The 25,835-nt window shown below is 42.1% G+C and overlaps 1 protein-coding gene across 5 annotated transcripts in view; it reads left to right on the plus strand.

The window, feature by feature from the left end:
• The window catches only part of Zbtb20 (zinc finger and BTB domain containing 20), a 140,002-nt gene extending 118,398 nt beyond the window's left edge, over positions 1-21,604 (plus strand). For all 5 annotated transcript variants that reach the window (XM_026786030.1, XM_026786033.1, XM_026786034.1 and 2 more), the window contains one exon: positions 1,097-21,604. In XM_026786030.1, the coding sequence (XP_026641831.1) occupies positions 1,097-1,518 (422 nt within the window). In that variant the 3' untranslated portion in view covers positions 1,519-21,604. The remainder of the gene's footprint in view (positions 1-1,096) is intronic.
• Positions 21,605-25,835: the final 4,231 nt, after the last annotated feature.

Below are 25,835 nucleotides of genomic sequence, written 5' to 3' on the forward strand. Positions count from 1 at the left end.
AGCGCCCATTCTAAAATCCTATTCTTCCTTTTATTTTCATTTTAAACCATCCACTATTGTCGTGGCTATACTTTAAACCATCCACTTTGATCGTGGCTCTGACTTTAAACCATCTGCTTTGGTGGCGGCCCTATTACCCCCACTCTCCCTTCTTCTACCGGTGAGAGAGGAAAACCCGCTTTTTGTCGCGGATCCCCAATCTTTACCTTGAGGATTATTTGGTGCACCCCCTAACTGCAGCACGTTCTGGGCTCCACGGAGAGAGGTTTGGAGGTTCCCCATACGAGGCCACCACTTGTCACGGCCACCCTCGACCAGCAAGGAAAGACGCAACATCCGAAGCTCTTCTTGCAGCAGTTTTCAGGACTTTATTCACAGCAATTTATCTCCTTCTCCTTCTCTCTCTCTCTCTCTCTCTCTCTCTCTCTCTCTCTCTCTCTCTCTGACCTCTCTCCTCTCTCTCTTCCCCTCTCTTTCATCCCCTCCCTCCTTGACCTCTCTCCTCTCTTTTTTTTTTCTCTCTCTCTTCGGGCAAACCTCTCTCAGCCCTTAAGTAGGCATGGGCTGCCAACCCCGAACTGCCAGGTGGGTACTGCCCATAGGCCCACGCATATGCAAGCAGCTGATGATCATTGCGTGATCAGGCATAGGTCAGGCCTTAGCCATCTCAGGAGTTGACTATACATCTCCATCAGGTGTGACACCACGCAGCTCGCTACACGCCAATATTAACCGGAAATATGTAAATCCTTAATAATGGCCCCGTGAATGATTCCTGTGGCCTTTTTTTCTTTTCGGGTGACCTTTGAAGAGTTAGGTTGTAATATGCTGTTACTTTCCAAGAGAGCCACTTTTGGTCTTGGGGAAATGGAAAACTCTAGGCTTTCCTGGCATCCTTGAAGCAAACTTCCTCTGCACAAGAAAGCCAGGAAGGCCTAGATCTGTCCAACCAGGATGATCTTTGAAACAATCAAATTTTATTTTATTTTTTAAATTTTTTGTTTTTCTTTTGTGTTGTCTTGTTCCTCTGTCTCTCGTTCTCCCCCTTTGGTCGTGTCTTGTTCTGTCCTGCTGGCTGTCTCTCGCATATCACCAGGTGAGAAGCCCCATCAATGCAGCATCTGTTGGCGCTCCTTCTCCTTGAAGGATTACCTTATCAAGCACATGGTGACGCACACAGGAGTGAGAGCCTACCAGTGCAGTATCTGCAACAAGCGCTTCACCCAGAAGAGCTCCCTCAATGTGCACATGCGCCTGCACCGCGGGGAGAAGTCCTATGAGTGCTACATCTGCAAGAAGAAGTTCTCCCACAAGACCCTGCTGGAGCGACACGTGGCCCTGCACAGTGCCAGCAACGGGACCCCTCCGGCAGGCACACCCCCAGGTGCCCGCGCAGGCCCACCAGGCGTGGTGGCCTGCACGGAGGGGACCACTTACGTCTGCTCCGTCTGCCCAGCAAAGTTTGACCAAATCGAGCAGTTCAACGACCACATGAGGATGCATGTGTCTGACGGATAAGTAATACCTTTCTCTCTTTCTTACGAACCAAACGAAACAACAAAAGAAATAAACAAACAAACAAACAAAAAGCTATGGCACTAGAATTTAAGAAATGTTTTGGTTTCATTTTTACTTTCTGTTTTTGTTTTTGTTCCGTTTCATTTTTTACTCCACGAAGAACTGTATTTTGCCTGCTGGTACATTACATTTCCGGAGGCTCGGGCAAATAAGACTTTTCCCAGTCTCCCTTGGATGGTGGCCTTAAGGCCTGGTAGTGCTTCAAGAGCTCCACTGGTTGGATCTCTAGCTACTGGCCTCTAAATACAACCCTTCTTTACAAAAAACAAAACAAAACAAAAAAAAAACAAAACAAAAACAAAAAAAAAGCAAAAAACAACACACAAAAAAAGCAAAACAAAAAAATCTTTTAAAAAAGTTAAAAAAAAGTTTAAAAAAAGACAAAGTTGTTTTTCCACTCGTGAAGAGCACTACAAAGTCTATAAGGAGATGTAAAAGGCCTGCTGTCTGTAAGTACACCGCTCACAGTGTTTCAGTGGACATTTCACAGTTCTGGCCACTTGGACTTCATAGTAACCAGTTAAAACTGTAATATCGCTTCTGGCTGAGAACCCAGAAAAGGCCCTGCTGTTTCCACCTACCACATTATTAAAGGGCTGTGGGATGGGAGGGGGCAGTGAGCTCAGTGGTGTGAGGAAAAGTGGCATGGCAGGCTTCTCCCCCAATTCTGCCCAGTCCACACACCCTGGCCCGCCTCCGCCACATCCCCCTCCCCTTTCAGCAGAAGCCAGAAGACTTGGACAAGCAACAGTGGCTATCGTATTTATTCAGTGTCTTCGCTGAGCCTCAGCCTCAGCGCAATCAGGAGGGACTTTCAAGAAAGGCAGGAATGCAGAGAAAATGGTAACAGATTCGCACCTATGTTTCTAGGTACAAGAGAAGGATTATTTCCAACAACCTTTGCAAAAAAAAAGTGTCAGGATATATTCTTGTGGAAGAGAAAAAGAAAGAGAAATGGAGGGTGGGGGGAACAATAAAAGTTCTTGATGCTTTTTTAATTCAAAATTTTATAGAGGGGCAAAAGTGATGTTTACCAGATAGAATGCTGATTTTTTTAATATATTTACAACAGTATTTGTGTAAAAAAAAAACAAAAAAGTGAGATTGTTAAAAGTAATTTTTTTTCTCATTTTGGTTTTGCATACACTGCCACCAATCCCTTCTCATTTACTTTGTCTCACACACACATATATATATATATATTTTTTGGTAAGTCAAGACTGTTAAGGTTAGCGATACTGCTTCCAGATAGAAAGAATAAAAGGCAACTAAAGTTATATTTGAAAGAGAGGAAGGATATTTTCTTCATATTTTTTCTTAAGTTCTTTTATTATTTTAAGTATTGCCTGGGTTGCTGAGGGCCTCAGAGGCCCACCCACCCCTGCTGTAATTTCAACTGCTGCTGTGTTTTGCTGTGTAGATCTTTGACTTCTGGCTTAAGTTGCTCCACTGAATCCTCTTCCGTTGACCCATCTAGAATCCTGTCCTTTCTCCTGGGAGGGACGTGATCCTTTAGCAAATTTCCTACTTCTCCAACATCTTCACTGAGCTCTTCGGATTCTAGAATCCCTTGCTTTTATTTCTTTGATGAAACACTAGTAGTCTAGAGATCTTGACAGAGGAGGTTTGTTTTGTTTCTGGTCAGTCAGGAGCACTCCACAAAGTTCTCCCCTCCCACTGTGTGAAACCTGTTACAGACCACAATGCGTCGATGCCAAAACTCTTTCTTCCTTTCAGATGTCACCCTGGACTCTTCCCTCCATGCCTGAGAGGGCTAAAAGATGATGTCTCTAGCTGATTATTAACAATTTCCCAAGCTAACATCCAGTGAAAACTGGCCCTGGATCTCTGGTGTCATCCCAGATACCAATCTTTCTAGCTGGGATTTCTCTCTTTTGTCTTGATCAAGAAATCATAAGATTTTCCAGTTATATACAGTGTCTTAAAGGAATCCAGCTCAGACTATAACTTTTAAACCTAGCTAATACTCACAAAGTAGCTTCATGACTGGGCATGTTTTAGCATACTTAAAAGGAAAAGTAAATATTTCAATAATGCAGAAACACCGAACTACATTTTTAAAAAATAAGAAAAGAGGTATTTTTGTTTCTAAATTAGTCTACATTTTAATTTAATTTTCCTCCTAATTTTCCTGTTAGCATTTTATTTACCAAAAAAAAAAAATGCAGCAAACTAGGGAAAATCTTCCAAGGCAAGCAACTCTGTAATGACTAAATTGGTTTTATTCATACATTTTAGACAATTGGTTAAGTTGGATCTTTTCCAAATGTTCTTTGTGATGTTTCGTAGTTTGTGCAACTGGAATGTTTGTGCAGTCTGAGTTGTCTTATGGTGCTTCATTCAGTGGATATTTTGCTAGGAGTTGTAATGTAGATTTGGATGGTTAGCTGACTACTGAGGATCACTCAGCATGATTTCTAAGAGGACAACCAAGAACATGTGTGACCTGCTTTAAAAATGAGCTTCAGAAATGCAGAGGCCCTCTCCACCCCACCCACCTGCTGGTTTTACTGTTGAAAGGGTCAGTATGACCCTTGCCACCTTACCACCAATAGAGGGAGCATTAAGTAACTACATCACTGAATCATTTTGATATTTTGAAACATGAGTCATTAACCCATTAGGAAAAAAAAATATGACATTGTGATATTTTTTCTTAATCTGGAGGAAAAACGACAAAATCACTGTATAAAACAAACGAAAAAAGGTCATACCTAGTTTTAGTTATTTTCACTGTTGTCAGGGGTACATTTTAAATAGTGTCTCTATTCCACGCTTAACAAAGCAGGCAGAATTCATATTGTTTCTGGTAAAGCTTATATCGGGTGCCATTGGACTTCCCCATCCTCTCCTGAACTCTGAAAGAGATCCATTTGCCTTAATGCTGTTTTGCCATTAAAGCTAAGAAACTGCATTAAACCCAATGTTTGTTGTAGAGCATGTAAGAAAAAGAACAGGTGACTGGAAGCCCTGATACACATCCTGTCCTTAATAAAGGGAATATTTCCTTTAAAGAGAACGGGAAGATCCCTGAAGATTTCTTGGTAAGGTCCTCCTCCCTAGGCTCATTCCTACTGTATTTTTTTCTCCCAAACATCTCACAGCCTAAAATATTTGACATTGTTCTCTAGAACTGGGAGGACACTAACCTGCTCTCAAGCATCTATAGGGCCACTGCCACATATTCAGCCTTTAAAGGGTGGCCTTCCCAGTAACCGACAGTTCAGGAGAAGAGCCTGTCTGCACCTCCTCCAGGAGATGCAGGTGCTTGATTCCATGCACCATCCCTGGCTTATAGCTACAAGGTGTGGGCGCGGGGGGGGGGTGTCTCAGTTTTTGGTTTCCAGTCCTGCAGTTTCTATGATGGATGCTGTCATTGCTTTTAAAACTGGAAAAGAAAGAAAGGTCTTTGTAGTATTCAGGAAAACATATATAGAGAGAGGGGGAGGCAGATGTTCCGGACAGGAGACCTAAGGAGAAGTTTGAGGAACGAGAGCTGATACGCAAAAGCATACTAGAATAATTTTTTTAAACAAAATTTGATAAAAAAAAAAAAGTCTGAGGAATGTTTGTCTCAACACGTTTATATAGAAATTATGAAAAATAAAATTCCCTAGCACTAAAAACATCAGTAGTGTCTCAGCATGGTGGGTCGTGTTTCCTATATTAAATATCAACATTTGTACAAAAAAGAGCCCCTAACTGTAAAATATACCCCCCCAAAAGACAATAATGGATGTTCAGTTCTACAATTAAAAGCAAAGAACTGAGAACCCCCCCTCCAGTAATCTCAAATGAAAATCTTCATCAAAGTATTTTCATTGTAAATTTACCTTCCTCACAGTCATTTTGCAGGCTTTCCCATCCCAGTTCTGTTTGCCAGGAATGAAGGCAGTAAGTAACCCTGGCTCAGATCCTACCATTCCTTCCCCGTATTCTAGTAGGTCACAGGGGCCTTGGCCTTAGAAAGACTTGGGTTTGCCTTTTTTCTCTAAAAATCAGAAAGCTTTATCTTACGTCGCGATATCATGTAAGGACCAAGAAAACCCTTTCCGGCCCATGAACAGGGAGAGTCTGTGTATATCTGAGGCTAAAGAGTGAAGGGCAAGCTGTTCATGCCAGTCTTCCTGTCCTGATCTGTCTTCGTGTGCTTCCTTCTCACACAGCGGTGTGTGTCCTGCCCGTGCCCCAAAGCAGTGTTTCTTTCTGTGAAGAAGTTAGAAGGGAAGAGCTGCTTCCTAAAACCTTTCGGGTCCCCAGTAAAACAGTCCAGTTCCTTGTTGCTTTCCCATTGCAGTCCTCTAAGATATCCCAACTCCTTTGCGCTGAGCAATGATGAAAGTGAGATCGGCCTGGCCGGGATGCACAGCAGAAATGCCCCTCCTGAGCCTTCCCCCGATGCTGCTGATAGGGTCTTTTAATTAGTTAGGGCTGGCTGTGGGGAGTATATGGTTCCCCTAGGATCACATCAGGTTGGCTCTGCTGTGACCAGTGTGGCAGCTGCAGCAAAGTGAACACAAAGGTGTAGGTCAGGAGCGACAGGACGTGCCCTGTGGGAAGAGAACAGAGGGTGGGAGGGAGCCTTTTCTGCTGTGACTTGACTCTTAAAGAAACCCTCCAAAATGAATTCTTTAATTTAGTAATGAGTTGAAGTCCAGGGTAATGGAAGCTCTGGGGAAGAGAACAAAAGAATTGCACAATGTATTCAGTACCCAACAATACCAAACCAGAAAACATCCAATCACAAAGCTAGGAAGTTTGGCAAGAGGTACTTAGGGAAACCTCCAGCCTTTTCCATGGGTAGGGTCCTCAGACTTTCTTTTGAGTGATTTCTGGCTCGAAGAAACCTCTTTACTCACTAGAAAAGAACTTTTATTTAAATAACCAATTTTGTCCCCCAGGGGAAAAAAAAAGAAAAATTTTAAAAAGACAGAAAAGAAAAATAGGACACTAAAGACAGAACCATGTGAGTTGGTGACAAACAAAAGAAAGGGGACACTAGAATTTCAATAGACTCCCCAATTGGATGGGGGGGTGCGGGAAGCAAAGCTACCCAAGGGCCTACCAGCTCCAGACTCCCAGTCTGCTGGGAGGGGACGGAGTGCTTGATCTGACCCAGCTGCTGCCTTTCTGGGACTGAACATAACTTCCCAGCTGGGACCATGGCAACCTCCTCCTCGGTTCTGTATTTTCATAAGGAAACAGGACTGTTCTCTTAGGTGGCATGGGGTGAACATCCCAAAACAAGCTCTGCCCTGTGCCCAGGCTGCTTTTCTGCTTGACCATGGAATCCACAGCAGTAAGTGGTATGCATCCACTGTGGACTTCCGTTCCCTCAGCGGAAGAGACAAAAGATGAAGGCTGGCAGTGCACACGTTCTTTTTGAGAACCGCATGTCTCCTCCTCACTGAAGGAGGAGTAGAAAGGCCCAAGACTAAAACAAGAGTCTTAGCACAGGACTGACAGCTGCCCTTCTCCCATGTTCTTTAGACCCCATCTGTTGCTCCAAGGTGAAGTAAACTCAGCTAAGGAATTTTCACAAGAAACCGTTAGGTTGTAGAATTATTGCCTTAAGTTAGAAACCCTGAGGGAAAGCAGACAAAAAAAAAATTACAGAAAATGGAAGGCTCCTAGGATAAGAACTTTTGCTTTTTACTGTTCCACAGTCACAAAAGTAAGCTCTATTCATGCCTGAAGACCATGGAAACAGTGACTTCCTGGGGAGGCACCAAACTTGTAGGGGAACCGGCTGCTTTCAGGAAGCAGCTATTTCCTGTCTACTCTATCTCATTGGTAGGTCGAGGCTGAATGTGAAATTAGCATGTTGCTAAGTAGCGAGTCCCGTTCAACACAATCACAGGTGCCTGGATGAGTCTTAAATGTCTCCTTAACGGGGAGAACAATCCCAACGCACAGCTTTCTTTTTATATATAATCTGGTTTTCTACAGTCTGCACTTGGTTCCACCTCAGTTTTGGAGTGCATTTGGTTTACCTTGTGGGTCTTTGTGTAAATGCAGAATCAAAACTTTAAAGTCTTTAGTGAGGAGGCATATGATCTGCATATCATTGACGAAAGATAGCCCTCCTCATGAAGTCCCAGCATGGGCAGTGCCTGAAGACAGTCGGCTCCCCTGGGATCGCTCGCGAATCGAGAGGTTTCTCCGTTCGCAGTACTTTCAAGAGATTCTTATACCCCCACAGCAGAGAGAAAAGAATTAACCCCACAGGAGACATCTGTTTCTGCTGCTGTTGCAACAGTTGTCATAGCCTGAAGCATCAGTTATTTGCACACAGATGCCATTAACAAAAGTGGCTTAACCCATCCAGTTTGTCCCAGCTGCTGGCCAGAATATCTGCAGATGAGTGCACCTTACACATGTGCATGCATGGTGTGAGGTGCCCCTACCATACCAGGAAACTTCATTCATATTCTAAAGAGACAACAATGTAGACTTGGGAATTTCCAGTAGAGTCAGAGGCCCGACCCCATGCATATGCCTGCTTTTTTGCTTCGTCACCTTGGTTGGGTGCATCAGTATCTGGGATGAGGCTTTAGAGCATTGGGAAGTAGCCCAACCATCAGTAGTTTGTATATAGCCTTTTAAGGGGAAACTTGAACAAATGCTACACTTCTGTGGATTTACTGGTGAATGTGTGTGTGTGTGCACACACGTGTGCGAGCACACGACTACACACATTTGTATGTTTATGTGTATTTATGTCGTCTGAGTGTGCGAGCATCTCTCAAATGAAGCCCACACCGGCAGAGTTCCTGGTGCATAGATACAGTTGCCTCTTCTACTATTGTGCTCAGACTCATGGCTCTCTTCCCAGGAAGCAGTCACCTGCCCACTCTGTTGCTTTTTGTAGTATTTCAGAGTTGGGAGAAACAAAGGCAGCTTGTTGGCTCCACAGCAAACCCACAGGGACAGGCTGTTTCCCTCCAGAAGAGGGTGGAGTACACATTTTTCAACCAAGGAGCAGAGGGAGCCATCCAAGACACCCCACAGGACTCCCAGAGGGGAGGCACCCACCCAGGCAGGTAGCACCCAAGCATCCCAAAATGAAGTGGCCTGAGCTCAAAGGCCACTCTTGTCCTCTCTGGAACCTTGGAGGCTTTAGAGAAGGAGCACGGTCTGCAGATCATAGAAAAAGTCTAGCTCCAGGCATGTAGTCTCAGCTCACAGCGTGCACACACACACACACACACACACACACACACACACACACACACGAACTACATGGGAATCCTGCTCTCAGACTGAAGCTCCCTGATGCTCCCTGCCCCTGCAGGACATCATTGTCATTCACAAGCTGTGTTTCCTGAAACCAGTGTGGCCTTCACCAGTCTTTCGAGGATGGGTTGTTTACCAGTCTAGCAAACCAATAGAAAACAGAGGAATAACTTGAGGGGAATCAGGGGCGCTTGCCCATGTCAGGCATTAAAGTAGAATGCTCCTCTAGTATGTATATTGAATGACTGGACTTAGCTCTCATAGGTAACTCTGGATGGCTTGATGACCTAGAAACAGTTGGATTTAATTTTCTCAGTCCCACGCCCTTCTTTTACTAGATGGTTCCTTTCTCCTGTACCCCACCTGTTGTGATATATGGATTATTTCTGCTTTACCGAATTCAGAGGGCCTTCTTTTATCTTCTGTTTTAGTGACATTTCCCCTTCCCCCAGGCAGTAAGGCTACTTACCGTTACAAATATTTTTTTTTGGTTTGTTTATTATTTTTTTCAAGTGCGTATTGTCTTTCTGTAGCCAAAAGAAGTCTGTGACTGTAACCACAGGTATTTCTTATTACTGGAAAAAAATTTCATTTCTTGTTTTTATTTGTATTGTTTTAATTAACAGTACTAGTGACTTTGTGGAAGACTATGGTTACTATTTAGGTATGCTTAGTTAAGTACAATACACTACATTGCAGTGTTTCTGAAACCTAGAACATACACATTATATATAACAACTCTATATTGAAATATATTACAGTATATTCATTTTAACTTTGGCTCTGCCAATGCTCATGAGTTGACTGAAATATTTCTTCACATGTATCACCCATCCCCACCTGCTGCAGTTACTCTGGTTCATTTAATGACCGTTACGGTTCTAGTTTGCTTTTTATATTATCAGCTTCAGTATTGTCTTTAGAAGATTTTAGGATTTTTTTTTTTAAAGCTCAGATTTAGCACATGTAGGAAAGTGAAAACTGTTTAAACTTTAAAAAATTATTTTGCTGTGGCTAATACAAAGAAGTGCATATTCCACGTGATCGTGTTTAGCTGCCCCGTCAACACCTGAAGAGCAAAGGAAGTGCGAACATGTCTGTGGTCTTCCCCTTTAGGACTGCCGTCGGCTATATTTGCTTTAAAAAAAAAAAAAAAGTAAGACCACGGAGCTCCGTCACATGATCTGACCAACTGTCATAAGCTGCATTTCAAAGGGCTGCTTTGGTGAGAAGCAAAGACAGGGAAGTGCCTCACTCTCCCGACTGTATCTCGAAACAATGGATTTCAGTTTTGATCCTTCACCGTTTGCTCTCTCTTGTTGGTATGCTTGCCATTATTTTCATTGGTCTTCAGCATTTCTCTGGAGGCATCTTGGCAATACACCATTCATTTCCCCAGGAGATTTCTTTTTAAACTAAAACCACATTTCTGGAAACTTTTTACAGACAGAACTCAAAAACATATATGACATTTTCCAGTCTCCAGACCCCATGAGTTGGTGGCTCTTGGTTACCTGGCCCTTAGCATCTCTACTTGCTTTCTTCTTTAGCCAGGCCACCAAGGGGACATTCAGAAACCAAATAGCTTGTCTTCTAACAGAAGCACTTTCAGGTCATCTTTTCAAGTAAAAACTTTGTTCAGCTGCCCCCAGCTATTCTACCAAAAGTCTGGACATCAGAATCAAATCAGCTGAACCCCATCTCATCCTTCGCTGTCTGTATTCAGGACAAAATGAAGTATAACCCCCCCCCCCATGGCGGACCAATATTTAAGCTTCTCAGTGTGACTATACGACTTTTCCTTCAGTCTTCCATCACTTATTATCTCCCAGTCTCATCACATTCTGCTGTGCCTATTCAGTGTGTCTCTGCCCCCAACCCACCCTATCCTTAGCATCTTCCATTTGAGAAGCCTGGCATTCATTAGGACTTTCCTTTAGTCTCCTTTGATGATGCTAAGCTGGAGCCTAGTAGGAAACTACTTACATTTCATCTGTTTTCAATGAAAGACATGCCAGCTGAAAAGAGTGAACTAAGTGGTCCTGAGGTTGTCCCTTCAGTGACCATATGAGACAAACTGTCCTAACTCCATTATTTAGGCTTCCCTTTCTTTGCCAAATTCTCATTATGTCTTCTGGTTTCTTTTTAAAGGGAATTTTGAGCTACCCAATCATCTCTTCAGTGCTTCCCCCCCAAAAAAAAATTACATTCAGCCCCCCAACTGTTCATGTCTTTCTTCTCCCTCCCTTCTTAGCATCTTTCTTTAAGTGAGTTCATAAACTTGGGACTCGTAGGCAGAATGAAACATGTCTTCATTTCAGCTTCAGATTTTAAAGGTTGACAGTGTCTTTTGAGAGTAGGAGGACTTGAGTCACAGTTCTAAATGTCAACTGTACTAGTTGAGATCATTAATTCCTCTCACCTTTACATTAAACCAAAGAGAAGTATTTTCTTTTCTTTTTTCTATCTTTTTATTTTTTGATACCACGGTTTTCAGATTCTTGATATCAGTAGACCATTTCTGAGGGAGGAAAAAACCTCCCATGTTGATTATTTCTGCCTGTGCTAATATTTAGCCAGTGACATGTTTGCCAGATACTAGATTTACAAGAATCTGAAGAAAGAGGCAACATTTCAAAATAACTTTGGTAGCTATTTATGCCAAAAGCCACTTTTCATTTAAATACAATGTAAGAAAAGTTTGAAAGAATTTCTTCATGTATTAACATTTTTGAAAAGCCAAATATTGGTTTGTCTGAAACTTTGAAGGATAATTTATTAAGGAATAAGAGGATCTATAAAGTTCATCAAGTGCTTGTTTTATAAACAAAAATTGCCTCAACATAAACATAATGTATGTTAAAAAACAAGAATAAGGATGACTGGATCCTATATTAGATTTGATATTCAGGACTCAGTTTATAAATACACAATATGCTATTTGGCCATTGTTCTAGAGCTCATTCCAATTACAACTTTCTGGTCTCCAGAACACTAATAAAGAAGATTGAAGGCATTGTGGGTGTAGCCCTTTGGGGATACTTGTAATATCATTTCACAGTAACCCTTTAGCGCAATGCCCTAACTTGCTATGATCCCACATTGTCTCTCTGCTCATATGAATATGGAGTCTGAGACAATTTGGAGTGCACAGGTACTTACTTCCTGCTCTACCTTGACACTCAAAATCCATACTTAAAATGAAAAATGTAGCATCACTTGGCTTGAGGCTTGATCCAACTTTTGTCTTAAGACAATTTATAACATCCATTTGCACAGAGAGCAGTGAGATAAATGGCAAGTTCAAAAACCTTCTTGAGGCAAACAAACATCTCTCAGTAAGTCACCATGTCTTGAGGCCAGTGTTTACATTGATAAAGACATTGACCTTTGCTTGGCACGGCCTCCAACTTAGTCTTACCTTCGGAGCTCTTCCTTTTTTCATTTCAGGCTTTTGCTATCTCTTTTGAAAGTATTCTGTATTGAAAGAAGCCTTGTCCTCTGGCATTGCTTTCTGAAGGCCTAGAAGATTCATTCAAATCACTAAATACTGTCTGCCATCTCAAGTGCAGTGTGGCAGGGGAGAGGTCTGGGTCAGAAAGATCTCATTGGATCCACTTGATCCAGGCTGCCTGCTTGCCATTGTTTCTTCAAGGTCCCCAAGAGATTCAACTCTAAGATCCAGGCTTTCTCACCACAACCTCTTAAGTTTGTCACAGATGAATGTCCAAATCCTGTTTAATATTCTAGAGGCTCCAGGGTGTGAATTCTTACTGCTCAGGAGCCTCCTGTTTTCACAAGCTGGCACCTGTCAAGAGCACCGACAGCCCCAACAGTAACTAATGCAGCACAGTAGTGGTCAGAAATGCTGGAGTGTGCATTTGAGAGATTAGCAAGTGATTTTTTTTTCTTCTTTTACCCGTTTTGTTTAGTTTTTTTTTTTTTTTAAGCCTGCATACCCCTCCCCAACATATTTCAGAAAACCTGCATCTCATTTTATAGTTAGGTAGTTTTAGTTTTGTGAATGTAGATTAGGAAATGTTCTGGAATTGAAGCTGGTAGCAAACAAGTTTAATTTCTGCACTGGACGTTAGGACAGGTATGTATGGATGCAATTCCTTCAGAGAAAGTGAAACATGGTAAAGCAAAGGGACAGTACTTCTACACACTAAACAGTTGTCTGCTATCTGCAAACCTTGTTTTAAACATAATTATAACTTCATAGAAATCTGAAACTGGAGGAATGTGTATTTTAGTATTTTTTTTTATTGTTTTCCTTTATGTCTTCTCAAACTAGGAAAATGTTTTGATTCTCTGATTTGATTCTGTCCCTGCACATCAGGTGACTGTCCCCTGCCCCACAGTAGTCTTTTGCCCCTTAGTGAAGGTTTTTCTTCACTCTCCCAACAAGAGGTCCTTTCTCATGAAAGTCATAGGCTCATTTTGCTGTTACTTAGAGCTTTGAGGAGAGAGATTCTGCCTGCACGTTGAGGGTAAAATAGTTAGAAAATATTCCTTGAAGAAGAAACTCTCTTTACTTAAACAAACAGGTCTGTGCCGAGGACGGGGACTGAGTGCTGCTGAGTCAGCTCCTCCTGTGCTGCAGTCAGCATGGCTCCTCAGGCCTTTCTTGGGGGTAAATTTACTTTCTTTCACTGGGCTGTTTCTTATGAATATCTAGTACAGAATTCCTAGGGAAAAATAATGAGCATTAATAAAATGTCACCGGATGTGTCCATTCTCATAAGCAGGGGTTCCGGTCCTTCATTTTAAGCTGCCTGTGCTCATGAGGTCTTACACACAGAAGCATGCCCTTGTGCTTCACTCCTAACCCTCCCTGTTGCTGAGGTGGACCTAAGCAGGAAATCTCCTCCACACTGTGGGTGCTTCTCCTGTCCATGCCCAGCATAACAGAAGAGAAAAAACACCAAATTAAAAATGGGGAGGGGAGGTCATAGTACTTCATCTGAAGAATATTCTGTGAAGCTCAGCTTAACTTACAAATAGCTTGACAACCTTTTTATAACCTGGCTTTTGTGCTATGATTTACTTTTTTGATTCAAAGTTGGGAAGAAAATGCAGTTTCAATGAAGTGAACAGAAGGAAAGCAGGGGGAAGACAACATAAGTCAATTGAACTAAACTAATACAATTCTCCATTCTTAAAACCTCTTCTCAGGGTTACCAAAGAATGATCTCACCCCAGTCCTGTCATTCCTTCCCATCTCTCTTTTTGATGGTTTTGAGAATTAATATAACCGTACTCTTGTGATTCATGACTTCTCTTCATGCTATCAGGACTTTGGATAAAGAGTGGATAGAAACCATTGACTGCTCTGGACCTAATCTGTTTTCCAGGGCACATGTAACGTGTGTATACAGATAACCAAAAATCGACTAGTGTTTTGATAAGGTTTTGCAATGGTCTGAAGTGCTCAGCTCACAGCTAGGAGATCTTTAAAAACAAAACTAGCTATTCTCCTCTTGGCTCTTCATGGGACAAATTTTGCCTTGGAGTCAGCAGTAGAGTCAACGGAGAAATGCCCAAAGTAGTAAAATTTCATCCTTACTCCTACCGATTTAGACTTCAGGTTTCTAGAGGAGCCTGCCAAAGTACACAAATAATTTGCTTAGGCATATCTAATTAAGATCCATTTTGCACCACTGTTAAAGAATTGTGGTTTTCAGTTGAACAGAAAGTCCTAGTAGTCCACATCCTTCACAGCAGGTGAAGGTAAGAAGCCAATGACAGAGAAAGTCTACAATTGCTTTGTTTTTAAAAGCCCCACAGTGCCAAATGGCCTTGTTTCTTTCTATCTGACAGTACACATTGATTCTCCTGAAATGCCAGTGTGTGTGTGTGGGGGGGGGGGGGATGAGAACAGTCAGGCAGAGTCCCATGTGCAGAGGGAGGCTCAGAGACACTGGAGACAGATGCTTGAGGATTACCACATGCCAAGTGCTTCTTCAGATTCACCCTCGTGGTGAATACCAAACTGACTCGCATCAATTTTCAGCTCTATAACAATCCCATTGCAAATGTTTTTTAACTGAATAATACAAGAAGAGTTACAATGCAGAATCTGCATTTTAGCATAGTAATTCACTTTGTATTTAATAGTTCTACGTTTTGCTTAAGTGTCATTCAGTTATGTGTACCAATTTAGAATCCATCATTTTGAGAGAGGCCTTGCAATCTGTGGATGTGGATGGATGTCTGTATCTCTGTGTAACCAGGCAAAAACAAAACAAAACAAAAAACAAAGAGGAATGACATGAGAGAAAAGTGATCAGTACAGAATGCGGGCCTATTGATGTCATGTAAGGTGGCTGCTGCTTGTAGACCTTGAAGAATAGCTGATTCTGCTACTCAAAAAGAGCGCTGGCTGTTAAATTTAGGAAGCAGAAAGACTCTCGCTTTTCTTTCTGTACTCATCTCCCTTGGTACCAGTCACCTGACATGAGAAAACCATGAAGAAAAAGCACTACTGACCTTTGCATTGAGTAGCCCTTTTCCTCCTCTAACTAATCCCCTTGATTGCAGCTCAGTGATATGACCTTCCCTTCTGCCTACCAGCTCCATGTTTGGAAGCATATTACAGAGGTGCAAGCTGGTGGGTCTCTCCTTTGAGCTGAAACAAACAGGAGCCACAAAAGAGATGAGTCACACAAGTCCCCACTTTCCTGCACTGGTACCCTTTAGTAAGAGCTGCTGATGGTTGAGCTTTGAGTCTGTACTCATTTTTAGTAGGGCTTTTTCTTTTTCTTTTTTCTTTTCTTTTTTTTTGGCTTGTGGTATTTTTTTTTTTTTTTTTTTTTTTTTTGCACTAAGCATAACGGCACTGCGTTGCACTACTGAGATGTATTTATTCATGCCAGAAGAGTGTGTTAGGAAAGGGAAGAAAGACGTAAGCTGGGGGACTGGGAACATCATAGAGAATAGGGGTTATCTCCATTATTGTCTGAGCAGAGCCAGAGAGAATCTGTGGAATTTTTTGCCAACTCTTGATGAAGTCTAGAAACTGCTATGCTGACAAAACCTGCTTCTTATTGTATAGAAGTGTCTTAGTACAGCAAATGAAGAATATTTCACAAGAAATGTATCCAGTTTTGTTTCCAAATAAGCTTACAATAAAAGCCACAAGATAAGAAAGCTGACTGGGCTGACACAAAGCCTTCATCTTGGCTCATAAGACGCCATGACACCTCTCACGACAGCACACCTCAGTGTGCCTGAGGGCCATGGTGTCCATGTTCAGATATCCTTTTTATCCATGGCAAGATGTAGATCTGGGTAACCAAAGAGGAAGGCCGTGCATGTGGTGACACTGTAAGGTGACAGTAAGGGAATGGTGCAATAAACACTGCCAACCAGTGAGGTGAAAGGCTTATTCTGAAACAAGGTAGGCCAACTAGAAAACTGGAGGAAGGGTTGGAGGTGTCATCCAAATCCACAAGCTGCTCTATCCTAGACTATCCTTAAGCAGAGACCTTGATAGTGCCTAAGAGTTGAAAGTTGTTGCATTTCCCCCTAAGTTTTAATTTATTATTATTGCCTTTTTAAATCTCAGAAGCAATCGGCATTTGACAGCTCTTCAGTAACCATTAACGAGAGGGTCTTGTACCACAGGACAAGCAATAGACTGTGCGGAGCCTGAGGATGACAGCTTCTGACAAACGGTGGTCACCAAGAACCACAACTCATACTGAGTTTCTTTGAACACTGCCCCATGTAAGGGCATTAGTTTGGAAAACTCCCAGTTGAGTCACTTTCTCCTTCCTCCCTATCATCCATCCCAGTCTACCTTTCCAAGTCAAAAGTTTCTTCTTACATAGACAGAAGTGTCAGCCTTGCTAGTTAAACCCCACATAGAGCATTCCAAACTCACTTAGGCAGCCCCTTAGGCACTCAAAGCATCACCTGTATTTCAAGTAAGAATTCAAAAAAAAAGATCTTAACATACTTAGAATGCATAATGGGAAAGCACTAAGAGGACATGGAGACACCCAACCAAAGCTATGAGAAGAAATAATTGGCCTTTTAGAATATCCTCACATTGACTATTCTTGGATACCTTTCTTGAGACTTTGGGGGACAAGTTTTTCTTGAGACTTGGATATCCACTCCAGTCTGTCACCAAAGATTTTCCTCTCCAGATCCCAGCCTCCTCTGTCCCAGGCAAAAGTACCATAACAGGCCTGGGGATGCTTTCAGTGGTCAGCGAGGACACCCTCCTTCTGTTGACAGTTGTAATTTAGATCATGAGAACGGAGGGGCTACTCAACAGTCTCTATGACTTGGGAGTTAGTCAAAAGGTTAAAAAATATACAGTACTACTTGGCACTGTAAACTGTGTAAAATACAGCTGTAACCTGGAGGCTTGTGAAGAGAAAGGAATTCCCATGGAAAAAAGTGAGCTAAATAATTTAGAACCAAGCAAGGATCATTAGTGAGAGAGTCCTTTGGCAGTACGCAAGAAACAAGAGCAAAGCAGGGCTCTGTGTGTCCAGGGCCAATGACAGTGGCATGTGGAGATGTAAACAAGAGCCCAGTGGACTCAAATACCGAGAAGCTACAGTGTTGTGGGACTTGTGGCTGAAATGTTCATGCCATAGCAAGGGAACTCCATGGAAGCAGATCTGTTGTGATAGTGCCTTTCTTGATGTAGCAAGTTATGCTTTTCTGGATCATTGCCCCATCTTCTGAAGAGGTCTGAGGGATGAAGGGATAGGATATTGATTGCCCCTGAAATGCTGTGATTTGAAGATATTTGCACTAGATTCTAAGCTCTCCTTTAATGAGAGAATGAGAAAAAAAATAAATAAGGACAACTCAAAGTTAAAAGAAACCCAAAGCAATGTGTTCTAACATATCCCCTTCACTACTACATCTTCTCTCCTTCCCTTCCTTCCCTTCTCTCTTCCTTCTCTTTCTCCTATGAAAGGAAACTTCACATTTGTTATTACCAAATCTAACCCATAACAATTCTTTTTATTTGTTTTTCCTCCAACACTAAACCATAAGTTCATCAGTCAGTCATTGGCTAGGGATAGCTAGTTAAGAGCCTTTGCCTGTACTTTGCTTGCCTTCTCTGCCTCATCAATGGTGGACAGCAGTGAGTGTTGGAGAGACAAACTAGACCTACCCAGCCTGTATGGAAGCCAGTGAGTCTGAATTTATAGCTCATCCAAAAGGATGCTTAGAAACAAAATGAAGCCACCGTGTTTTCAGTACCAGATGAAGGTAGTGCCCGAAGTTTACCTGCTTCTTCTCTCTTCTCTTTCCTGCCTTGTCACCATGTCCTCTCCACCAGAATTTTACTTCATCTCAGATATATCACCAGAAGAACTATTTGATTCCTTGGTTTCTCTCTTTTTCAGTAGGATGGTAGCTCTTCCAAAATTAAAACCAAGCAAATACTATTAGCAACTCCCTATGGTTGAACAGTTTCCCAAGTGGTATCTATTTGATCTTGATCATCAGTTCTGATAACTTGGAAGTTTTGGCTGGCTCAAACATCTGTCATCTTTGTGTTCATTTTGTTTTCATTTCCATTTGAATCTTGAGTGAGAGTGGAAACGTAGACTCATGGGAAAGATTTGGAGGCTGCAATTCTAGGGTATAGCTTGTAAGAAGTCTGTATTATCCGAATTAGAACTTTCTACACTTGTTTCCAATTTACTGTTACCCTGAATATAATTTCTATTACATTTATTATTATTTTTATAAAGATAGAGTCCATTTGCTATGTCTAGTTGAGTGCTCTTTTTCTATTTCCCCACATGGATGCAGTACCAACCTGTTACTTAAATATCTTTTTATTATATTGTTAATATGTATTCTACTGTAGACCAAAAATATAAAAACAAATTTGCTCATTTTAAACATATAAAGAATCTAGTGAGTAAGGATGAAGAGCAGTGGTTAACTGTGTTGTTAGAAATCTAATCTAAGAGTAGCCTTACCTGTTTTTAACCAGTGCTTGCCAGTCACACCATAGCTGGGATTATATTATCTTGACTTCTTCATGCTTATGTTCTACAAACCTTGTTTGTCTGTTTTCTTTGATGTAATTGAGGTTGCACATGATGCTTTGGGGGGGGGTAATGCCTGATTTTATTGTACTTTTATCAGTCATTTCCTTTGGAAGAATGAGGGGAAAGTTTTATTTCTTCTTTTAATTTAAATTTTGTTTAATGCACTGGAAATAAAATTGGACACATTTCACTGTTTAAAAATCAGAAACAAAACAAAACCCCAAAGAAAAAACCAGCAAGCAAATAAGTAAGCAACACACAAAGACAAAAGCCACAGAAAACAGTCTATGCTTATGAAATATACATATAAGCTATATCTCACATGAGAGATAAATACTATCAAGTAAGAAAAGCATGATGTAAGCTACAGTGCAGAAAACTATCAGAGGAAGCTGAGTTCACAGTATGTGGAGAAAGCAGGCTGCTCCTTTCTGAGGAGAGATCCTGACTTTATTCCAGTGAGAACCAAACAAGCTGCATGTGGAGAAGATAAAGGAAGGAGTGACTCCGACCCTCCTTATGCCACTGGAGCTCTGGGTTACTTTTATCACGTGTCTAAGCAACACACACACACATACACACACACGCTGCTTGAGAAGGGTTTGTAAAGATGTCTGTATCCAGTGCACACATGTGCGTGTGTCAGTGCTTGGTTGGTCCCCATGCTAATTCACATGGTTCTCTGAGGCTTACCAGTACAGTCCCACATCATGGAAGCCCGTAAGTGGTTCACTGAAATAGGTGCGTGCTAAGAAAGCACTTGAATCCAGCCTGTTCCCTTCTCCAGCAGCGCCTAGTACAAGGCCCGTCGCCGCACACGGACGCACAGTGCGAGCTCAGGCACAGGTTACTTCTCTTAGCCAACTGGCTCATTATTTGCTTAAATATTTGCTGGGTTTTTCTAGTTTTGTTCTGTTTTAGAATGGGGTGGGAATGGATGTAACTTCACAATCCTAATACAGTAAAGTTTTGCATCTTCCATATCTTATGCAAAAACAGACATTTAAATCAATAAATAATTGTGCCCTAGACTGAAAGTTAATGTTTAGGAGAAGGAAAAAATTGTTGGAATTTTTTCTACATTTTTTTGTGAAGAATCTTTTTTGGAAAGGAAGGATACATATTTTTGTTGTGTAATATTTTCTATTTTTGAATGCATTTTATTGGTACAAGACTGTTTTTTTGGTGAAGACATTATTTAAAAAAAGAAAAAAAGAAAAAAACTAATCGAAAAGTTTGCCCTTAAGGATATGCTGCAGTTTTGAGGTTAAAAAATAATAACTGATTCAAGATGCGTGTTAAAAGTTGGGATTATATTGTTGTTTTTTGTAATTGTTACAAGAAGTTTGTACCCACTGCTGTTTATTTTGTTTCAGATGAGTAAGTAAAGGGATTGTTCTTGTTTTATTCTTTTTTTAGAGAAAAAGCTATTTATGAAATGTCAAAAACACTGGACTGTGAGTTTAAGTGTGGACGCATTTTTACCACCCTGTGTCTTCAACCAGTTATGGGAAACCCCTTTTCTCTCCCCCCTGCCTTAGCCTTGCCAAATGAGGAAAACATAACAGCTCTCAGATGACAGAAGCCTCCAAAGCCCTGCTTTAATTTTTATGGTCTGAAAAAGTCGGAAAACCAAAGTTAAATTTGTTTCTGAAATCCCACTGTCCATAGCCCCTTTTTTGTATACCACAGCCGGTTGGCTCTGCCTCTCTATATTGGATCATTGCCTTCTTAGGAACCTGGGGCCAGCTCTGCGGAGAGGCCTGAGGCGGTGAGGTCTCCTGAAGTGAAATGGGAGTGGGACTTCAGCCTTCCCAGGGCAGCCGAGCTTCTCCACCCAGAGGAAGGCTGCCGAGAGCACACACAGCTAACAGTGCCTGGTTGGGCTGCTCTGTCACCTTCACCTTCGGCTTCTCAGACCTTGCAGTCCGACGGCTCTGCCTTCTCAGCAGCCCACGTTCCGATGGTGGAAGGGGACGGGAACCAAGTAGAAAACCCGGCTCCGGGTTCTGTGAAGGCCTGGCCCACAGGAGGTAAAGCAAGGGACCACTCAGCACAGGCCCCTTGCAGCCTGCCCGCCCACCTCCTCTTTGACTTTGTGGATTGTCCATCCATCTGCTCACTGTGAAGATGGAGAGGCAGTGTTTCCTGAGGCTGTTCAATAGCTTTTCCATATTTTTTCAACATTGAAAAAATAATTTTTAAAAACTGTGATATTTTTTAAAAATCATTTGGCTGGAGGGAAGGGAAAAGGGAACCACCAAAAGCTGTAACATGATTAACTGGAGATATTTGTAACTGGGGCACTTTCCAGACCAAGAGAGATCATTCTTTTCTGGACCCTAAAGCAGCAAACTCTTGAGATGTCAGTGACAAAAAGCTGAAGAGAGGGTTCCCTCCCCCACCCCACCCTACTCCTTTCTTCTCTGTCTCAAAATCTCTCTCGCTGTCTTTTCTAGCTTCCCTTGGTAACTGTCCAATGGGCTTCATACTTCAAAAACACGTGTACACACTCACGAACACACAGACACACACAAACAAAAAAAAATCTATTTTTCTGGAGGATCGTGGGGCCGAATTAAAATCATGTGCCTTCATTTTTTTTCCTTTTATAGTTAAATGAACCTCTTCCTTTTTACAGTGCATTGGGTTTGGTTTGGTTTTTAGAAGAGGGGAGGTTAAAGTGTTTATGGAAGATTTTAGGCATCGTTTAGAGGAGATTTAAAAAAAAACACATTCCCCACTAAATGTTAAGTGAGAACATCTCAACCCCTTCACATTGCACTGTGCACACTTAGGCATCAAGCAGACACCTGACAACCTAATCCACGGGATTTTAGAGCAGTTTCTGAAATCTCTAGTTCGGTGACTTTTTTTTAACTGTTATTTTATCAAAATGAGGTGAGTGAGGCAAGTTGCCTTGTTCTCCTAACTTGGTGCTTTTGCTTGTGGGGGTGGGGTGGGGTGGGCGTGGGGAGGTACAGACAAAGGGTGCACTCCTACAGATCTCTGGTGCTGAAGGGCCTCTAGTTCCTTTCAGAACAGGTGTTTGACACGCTCTGAAGTCCACAGGTGAATGGTACCACACGCAGTATTCTGATGGAATGAGGCAAGAGGCTCTCCGAGGCGGGGTTTTTGCTTTTTTTCATAACATTTGATTTCGCTGGTGCCTTATTCCTACTCGATGCTGGCACTCACATACCCACAGAACAAACGCTGATGTCGGCCTCAGGAGTGAGGACCTCTAGGTGATCCTTGAACATGTGGGGGCCATGGGACATTGGAGTCAGTTGGGGAAGGAACTAGATGGCATCTCTTAGCTGGAACCACACAGGGGCTACCCAAGCCCAGCACAGTCAAGATGAGCAGTGTGTGTGCAGATGCGCACACGCACAGACACACACTTACCCAGTACCCTCTTCCTCCTCTGAACTCCCCTTCCTTCTTCATTTCCTATCTCTGCCTTCTCGTAAAGGTGCTGCTGCTGCTGCTGCTGCTGCTGCTGCTGCTGCTGCTGAGGTGCCCGGAGTCCAGAATGCCCAGTAATCACTCAGGCACAAGCCTGGCACTGCCACATCAGCCCTTGGCACGACCAAAACCAGGTTTCTCTTGCCTGGGGCTGAAAACCATCAGATTTTTCTCATCAAAAAATGTTATCCAAGGAATCAGTTGATTACAGTTACTCTGCACTTTAAAAATTCAGAAATGCTCCAGACTGTTTGAAACACACAGAGGGAGCAGGGAAAAGAGAATATGTGCTAGTGTCTGAACCCAGTTCAGCTTATCTCCAGTTGAAACCATATATACTATATTATGTATAAATGTATACACACTTCCTATATATGTCCACACATATATGGTGTATATATTATACATGTATAGCTGTGTGTACGTGTGTGTGCATATACACACGTACACATAGCCTATCAGATGCTCATTATTACACAAACAGCAGCAGAAGAAACAAGGTTGGACTCTTGCAACAGATCACAAAAAATAAAAACAGCCACTTGCAGTGACTTTGGTCATTTCTGTATGTGCGTACGGAATGGACTGTAACAAAGAAAAAAGGAACAGTGTTAGTGGTAGAGGAAAACTGGGCGGAGCCATCTTGATCCAATGGGAATGCAGTCATGTTCTATACCATTTCAGCAGTTATTTCTTTTAGTCATGATGATTTAAGTTTTGGCTATTAAAAATGTCTTAGACTCAAGTGACTACATCCAAGCGAAGCAAACAGCTACAGTGAAAACCCTTTTCAGTAGGAAGATGTCAGAAATCTCAAAACCCTTGGCCTGGCTCAGAACTACCATGTGCAAACCAGAACTCTCTCAGCGTTTGAAATAAAAACTTTCAAACTCTTTTGAAGCACCTTAGCGTGGCCATCCATTGACGAGTGGGCGCCACTTTTTCCTTGAGCACCTTATTGACGTGTTTGCTCTCTGCTGTCTCGCTGTTAGCAGTTAGCCGAATGACTAGCTGTTAACACACGCGCGCGCGCGTGCACAGACCAGACATCTGGGCATGCGCGTTCTCAATGAAGTTTACTGTGGTGACTGCTGAAAGGCGAACTCGTGTCCTGATTGTCCTGCCACAGTGCTGTGATAAGATAGAAGAAACCCTGTCCCTGCACGACAACAATGTTCCTTTTCACGTTGTATATTAGGGTGGGAAGGAATATGGTCCCTTTTTTGCAATTGCTACTGTGTATACACACACGTGCACACACACACACTGTATAGTCAGACCTAACAAACACATATACACATAGCTCATTTGTCCAAGTGATAATTCAGATGTCTCTGTGGGTGTCACAAGCTGTATGCAGTTTTCCATTTCCCGGAGAATTTTAATGGAGGGCAACTTTTCAGACTGAAGAATGGGCACTGGGGAAGAGTTTGGGAAGAGGCAAGGAAAGAGAGAACATTAATTCAAGAGAATTAATTTCCTCAGAGGAACCGGGTGAATGGCTGTCCTTGCAGGTGGGTGTGGAACACTGCTGTCTCAGTCTGCGCTGTAGACACCAAGCACACATCAGCACACACATCATCCCACAAGGGCATGGTCTGGGATGAGCAGGTCAATAGTTTTGAGAGGGAATTTGTTCCTTTTTTTTTCTCTCATTATACTCTTGTCAGTTATTAAACAAACAAACAGAAAATTGTTTTGAAGAACCTTGCATACGCCTTTTCTATCAAGTGCTTTAAAATATAGACTAAATACACACACCCTGCCAGTTTTTCTTACAGTGACAGTATCCTTACCTGCCATTTAATATTAGCCTCGTATTTTTCTCACGTATATTTACCTGTGACTTGTATTTGTTATTTAAACAGGAAAAAAATCAAAAAAAGAAAAATTAACTGTAGCGCTTCATTATACTATTATATTATTATTATTGTGACATTTTGGAATACTGTGAAGTTTTATCTCTTGCATATACTTTATACAGAAGTATTACGCCTTAAAAATACGAAAATAAATTTTACAAGGTTTCTGTTTTGTGTGGAAGAGTAATTGATGTTGCTAAGAATGATGTTTGTTTTTTGGGGTTTTGTTGTTTTTTTTTTTTAAATGTTACCAGCACTTTTTTTGTAAGTTTCACTTTCCGAGGTATTGTACAAGTTCACACTGTTTGTGAAGTTTGAATATGAAGGAATAATTAAAAAAAAACAAAAAAATTTTCTTTTGGTCTCCTCGTGTCTTCTTGAGGGTGTGTCTGCTTCAGGCAACTGTCCGTGTACCTTCACACTTCTAAGTCTGTTGAGTCTGAGATTGTCCACACTTCGAAGGCCAGAGAATCACACCAGCCCTCTTGATACCCAAAATAGGGATTTCAGGACCTCTGATGGGAAAATCACTTTAGAGATGGATAGTGCAAGATCTATATGGTGGAGCTCTATAGTAGAGATCCATAGTGGAGATCTATAGTGGAGACCTATATAGGCATTGTTCTGTGCCTGTCTGAGCCTCAGAAACAATGATGTGGCTTCTTACTGCTTAATGAATGAGCACTCACTGTGTCCTCCCCATCTGAAAATTGGTACCTAGTACCTAGTTCCATTTCCCATGGAAACAAGTATCTCATATGATGCTGTATCCTGTGAGTCTGTCTCAGAACCACATTTATAATATTCTGGACTTCTGAGCTCTTGCAAAAAAAGTGGGGGTGGTGTTCCTAGCAGAAAAATGCTCTTTGGAGACTGCTAAGGGACTTCTGTGGGCTCCACCAATCATCTTTGTAGAGACACCACCTGAAGATGCTCTCCTGACCTTGCCATTCTCACAAAGATGGCTAATGCGATAAGGAAAACATGGGCCTTCCTTGTTCGTGATGAGGTCACCCGAATTTAACTCTTGAGTCTTTGGTAAGTGTCTGTATTTCATTCAATACTATGTAGAGCGTGGATGAAACAGAAGAAATTATTTCAGCCCTGGTAGGCCTTCAGATCCAATAGCTGGCAATAGATGGTCTATGAAAGGGCTCTACGGTTCAAGCTGTCTCCAGTGCTGTGGGAATCGGTGAGCTAACAAGCAGTGGTGGGTAAGGGAGGTAGGGAAGGGTCCAAGTCTAGTTTGCAGAACCCAGAAGGACGTGAAGCTTTGAACTGGGTGGGCACTGTAGGCAGCCATTTGCACTCATGTAAGGAACACAAAATCCCCCAGACACAAGCCTGCTGCAATCATAGAGACTTCTGCCCTGGAAAGTCATTGGTAAACCCCAAAGATGTCACAGTGCCATTAAACATTGGTATCTTGAAACTCCATAATTCGTCTAAGTTAACCTAATTTTCTAGAAAGTTCAAAAAAGATGAGGAGATACTCAGTAGTTAAGAGTGCTTACTGACCTTGCAGAGGACTCAGGTTTAGCCCCCAGCACCCATCTGGTGACTCACAACCACCTGCAACCCTAGTTCCAGGGGATCCAGTGTTCTCTTTTGGCCTCCACAGGCTCCTGAGCAC

This window comes from Microtus ochrogaster, chromosome 2 (genome assembly GCF_000317375.1).
Source record: "Microtus ochrogaster isolate Prairie Vole_2 chromosome 2, MicOch1.0, whole genome shotgun sequence".
NCBI classification, from domain to species: domain Eukaryota; kingdom Metazoa; phylum Chordata; class Mammalia; order Rodentia; family Cricetidae; genus Microtus; species Microtus ochrogaster.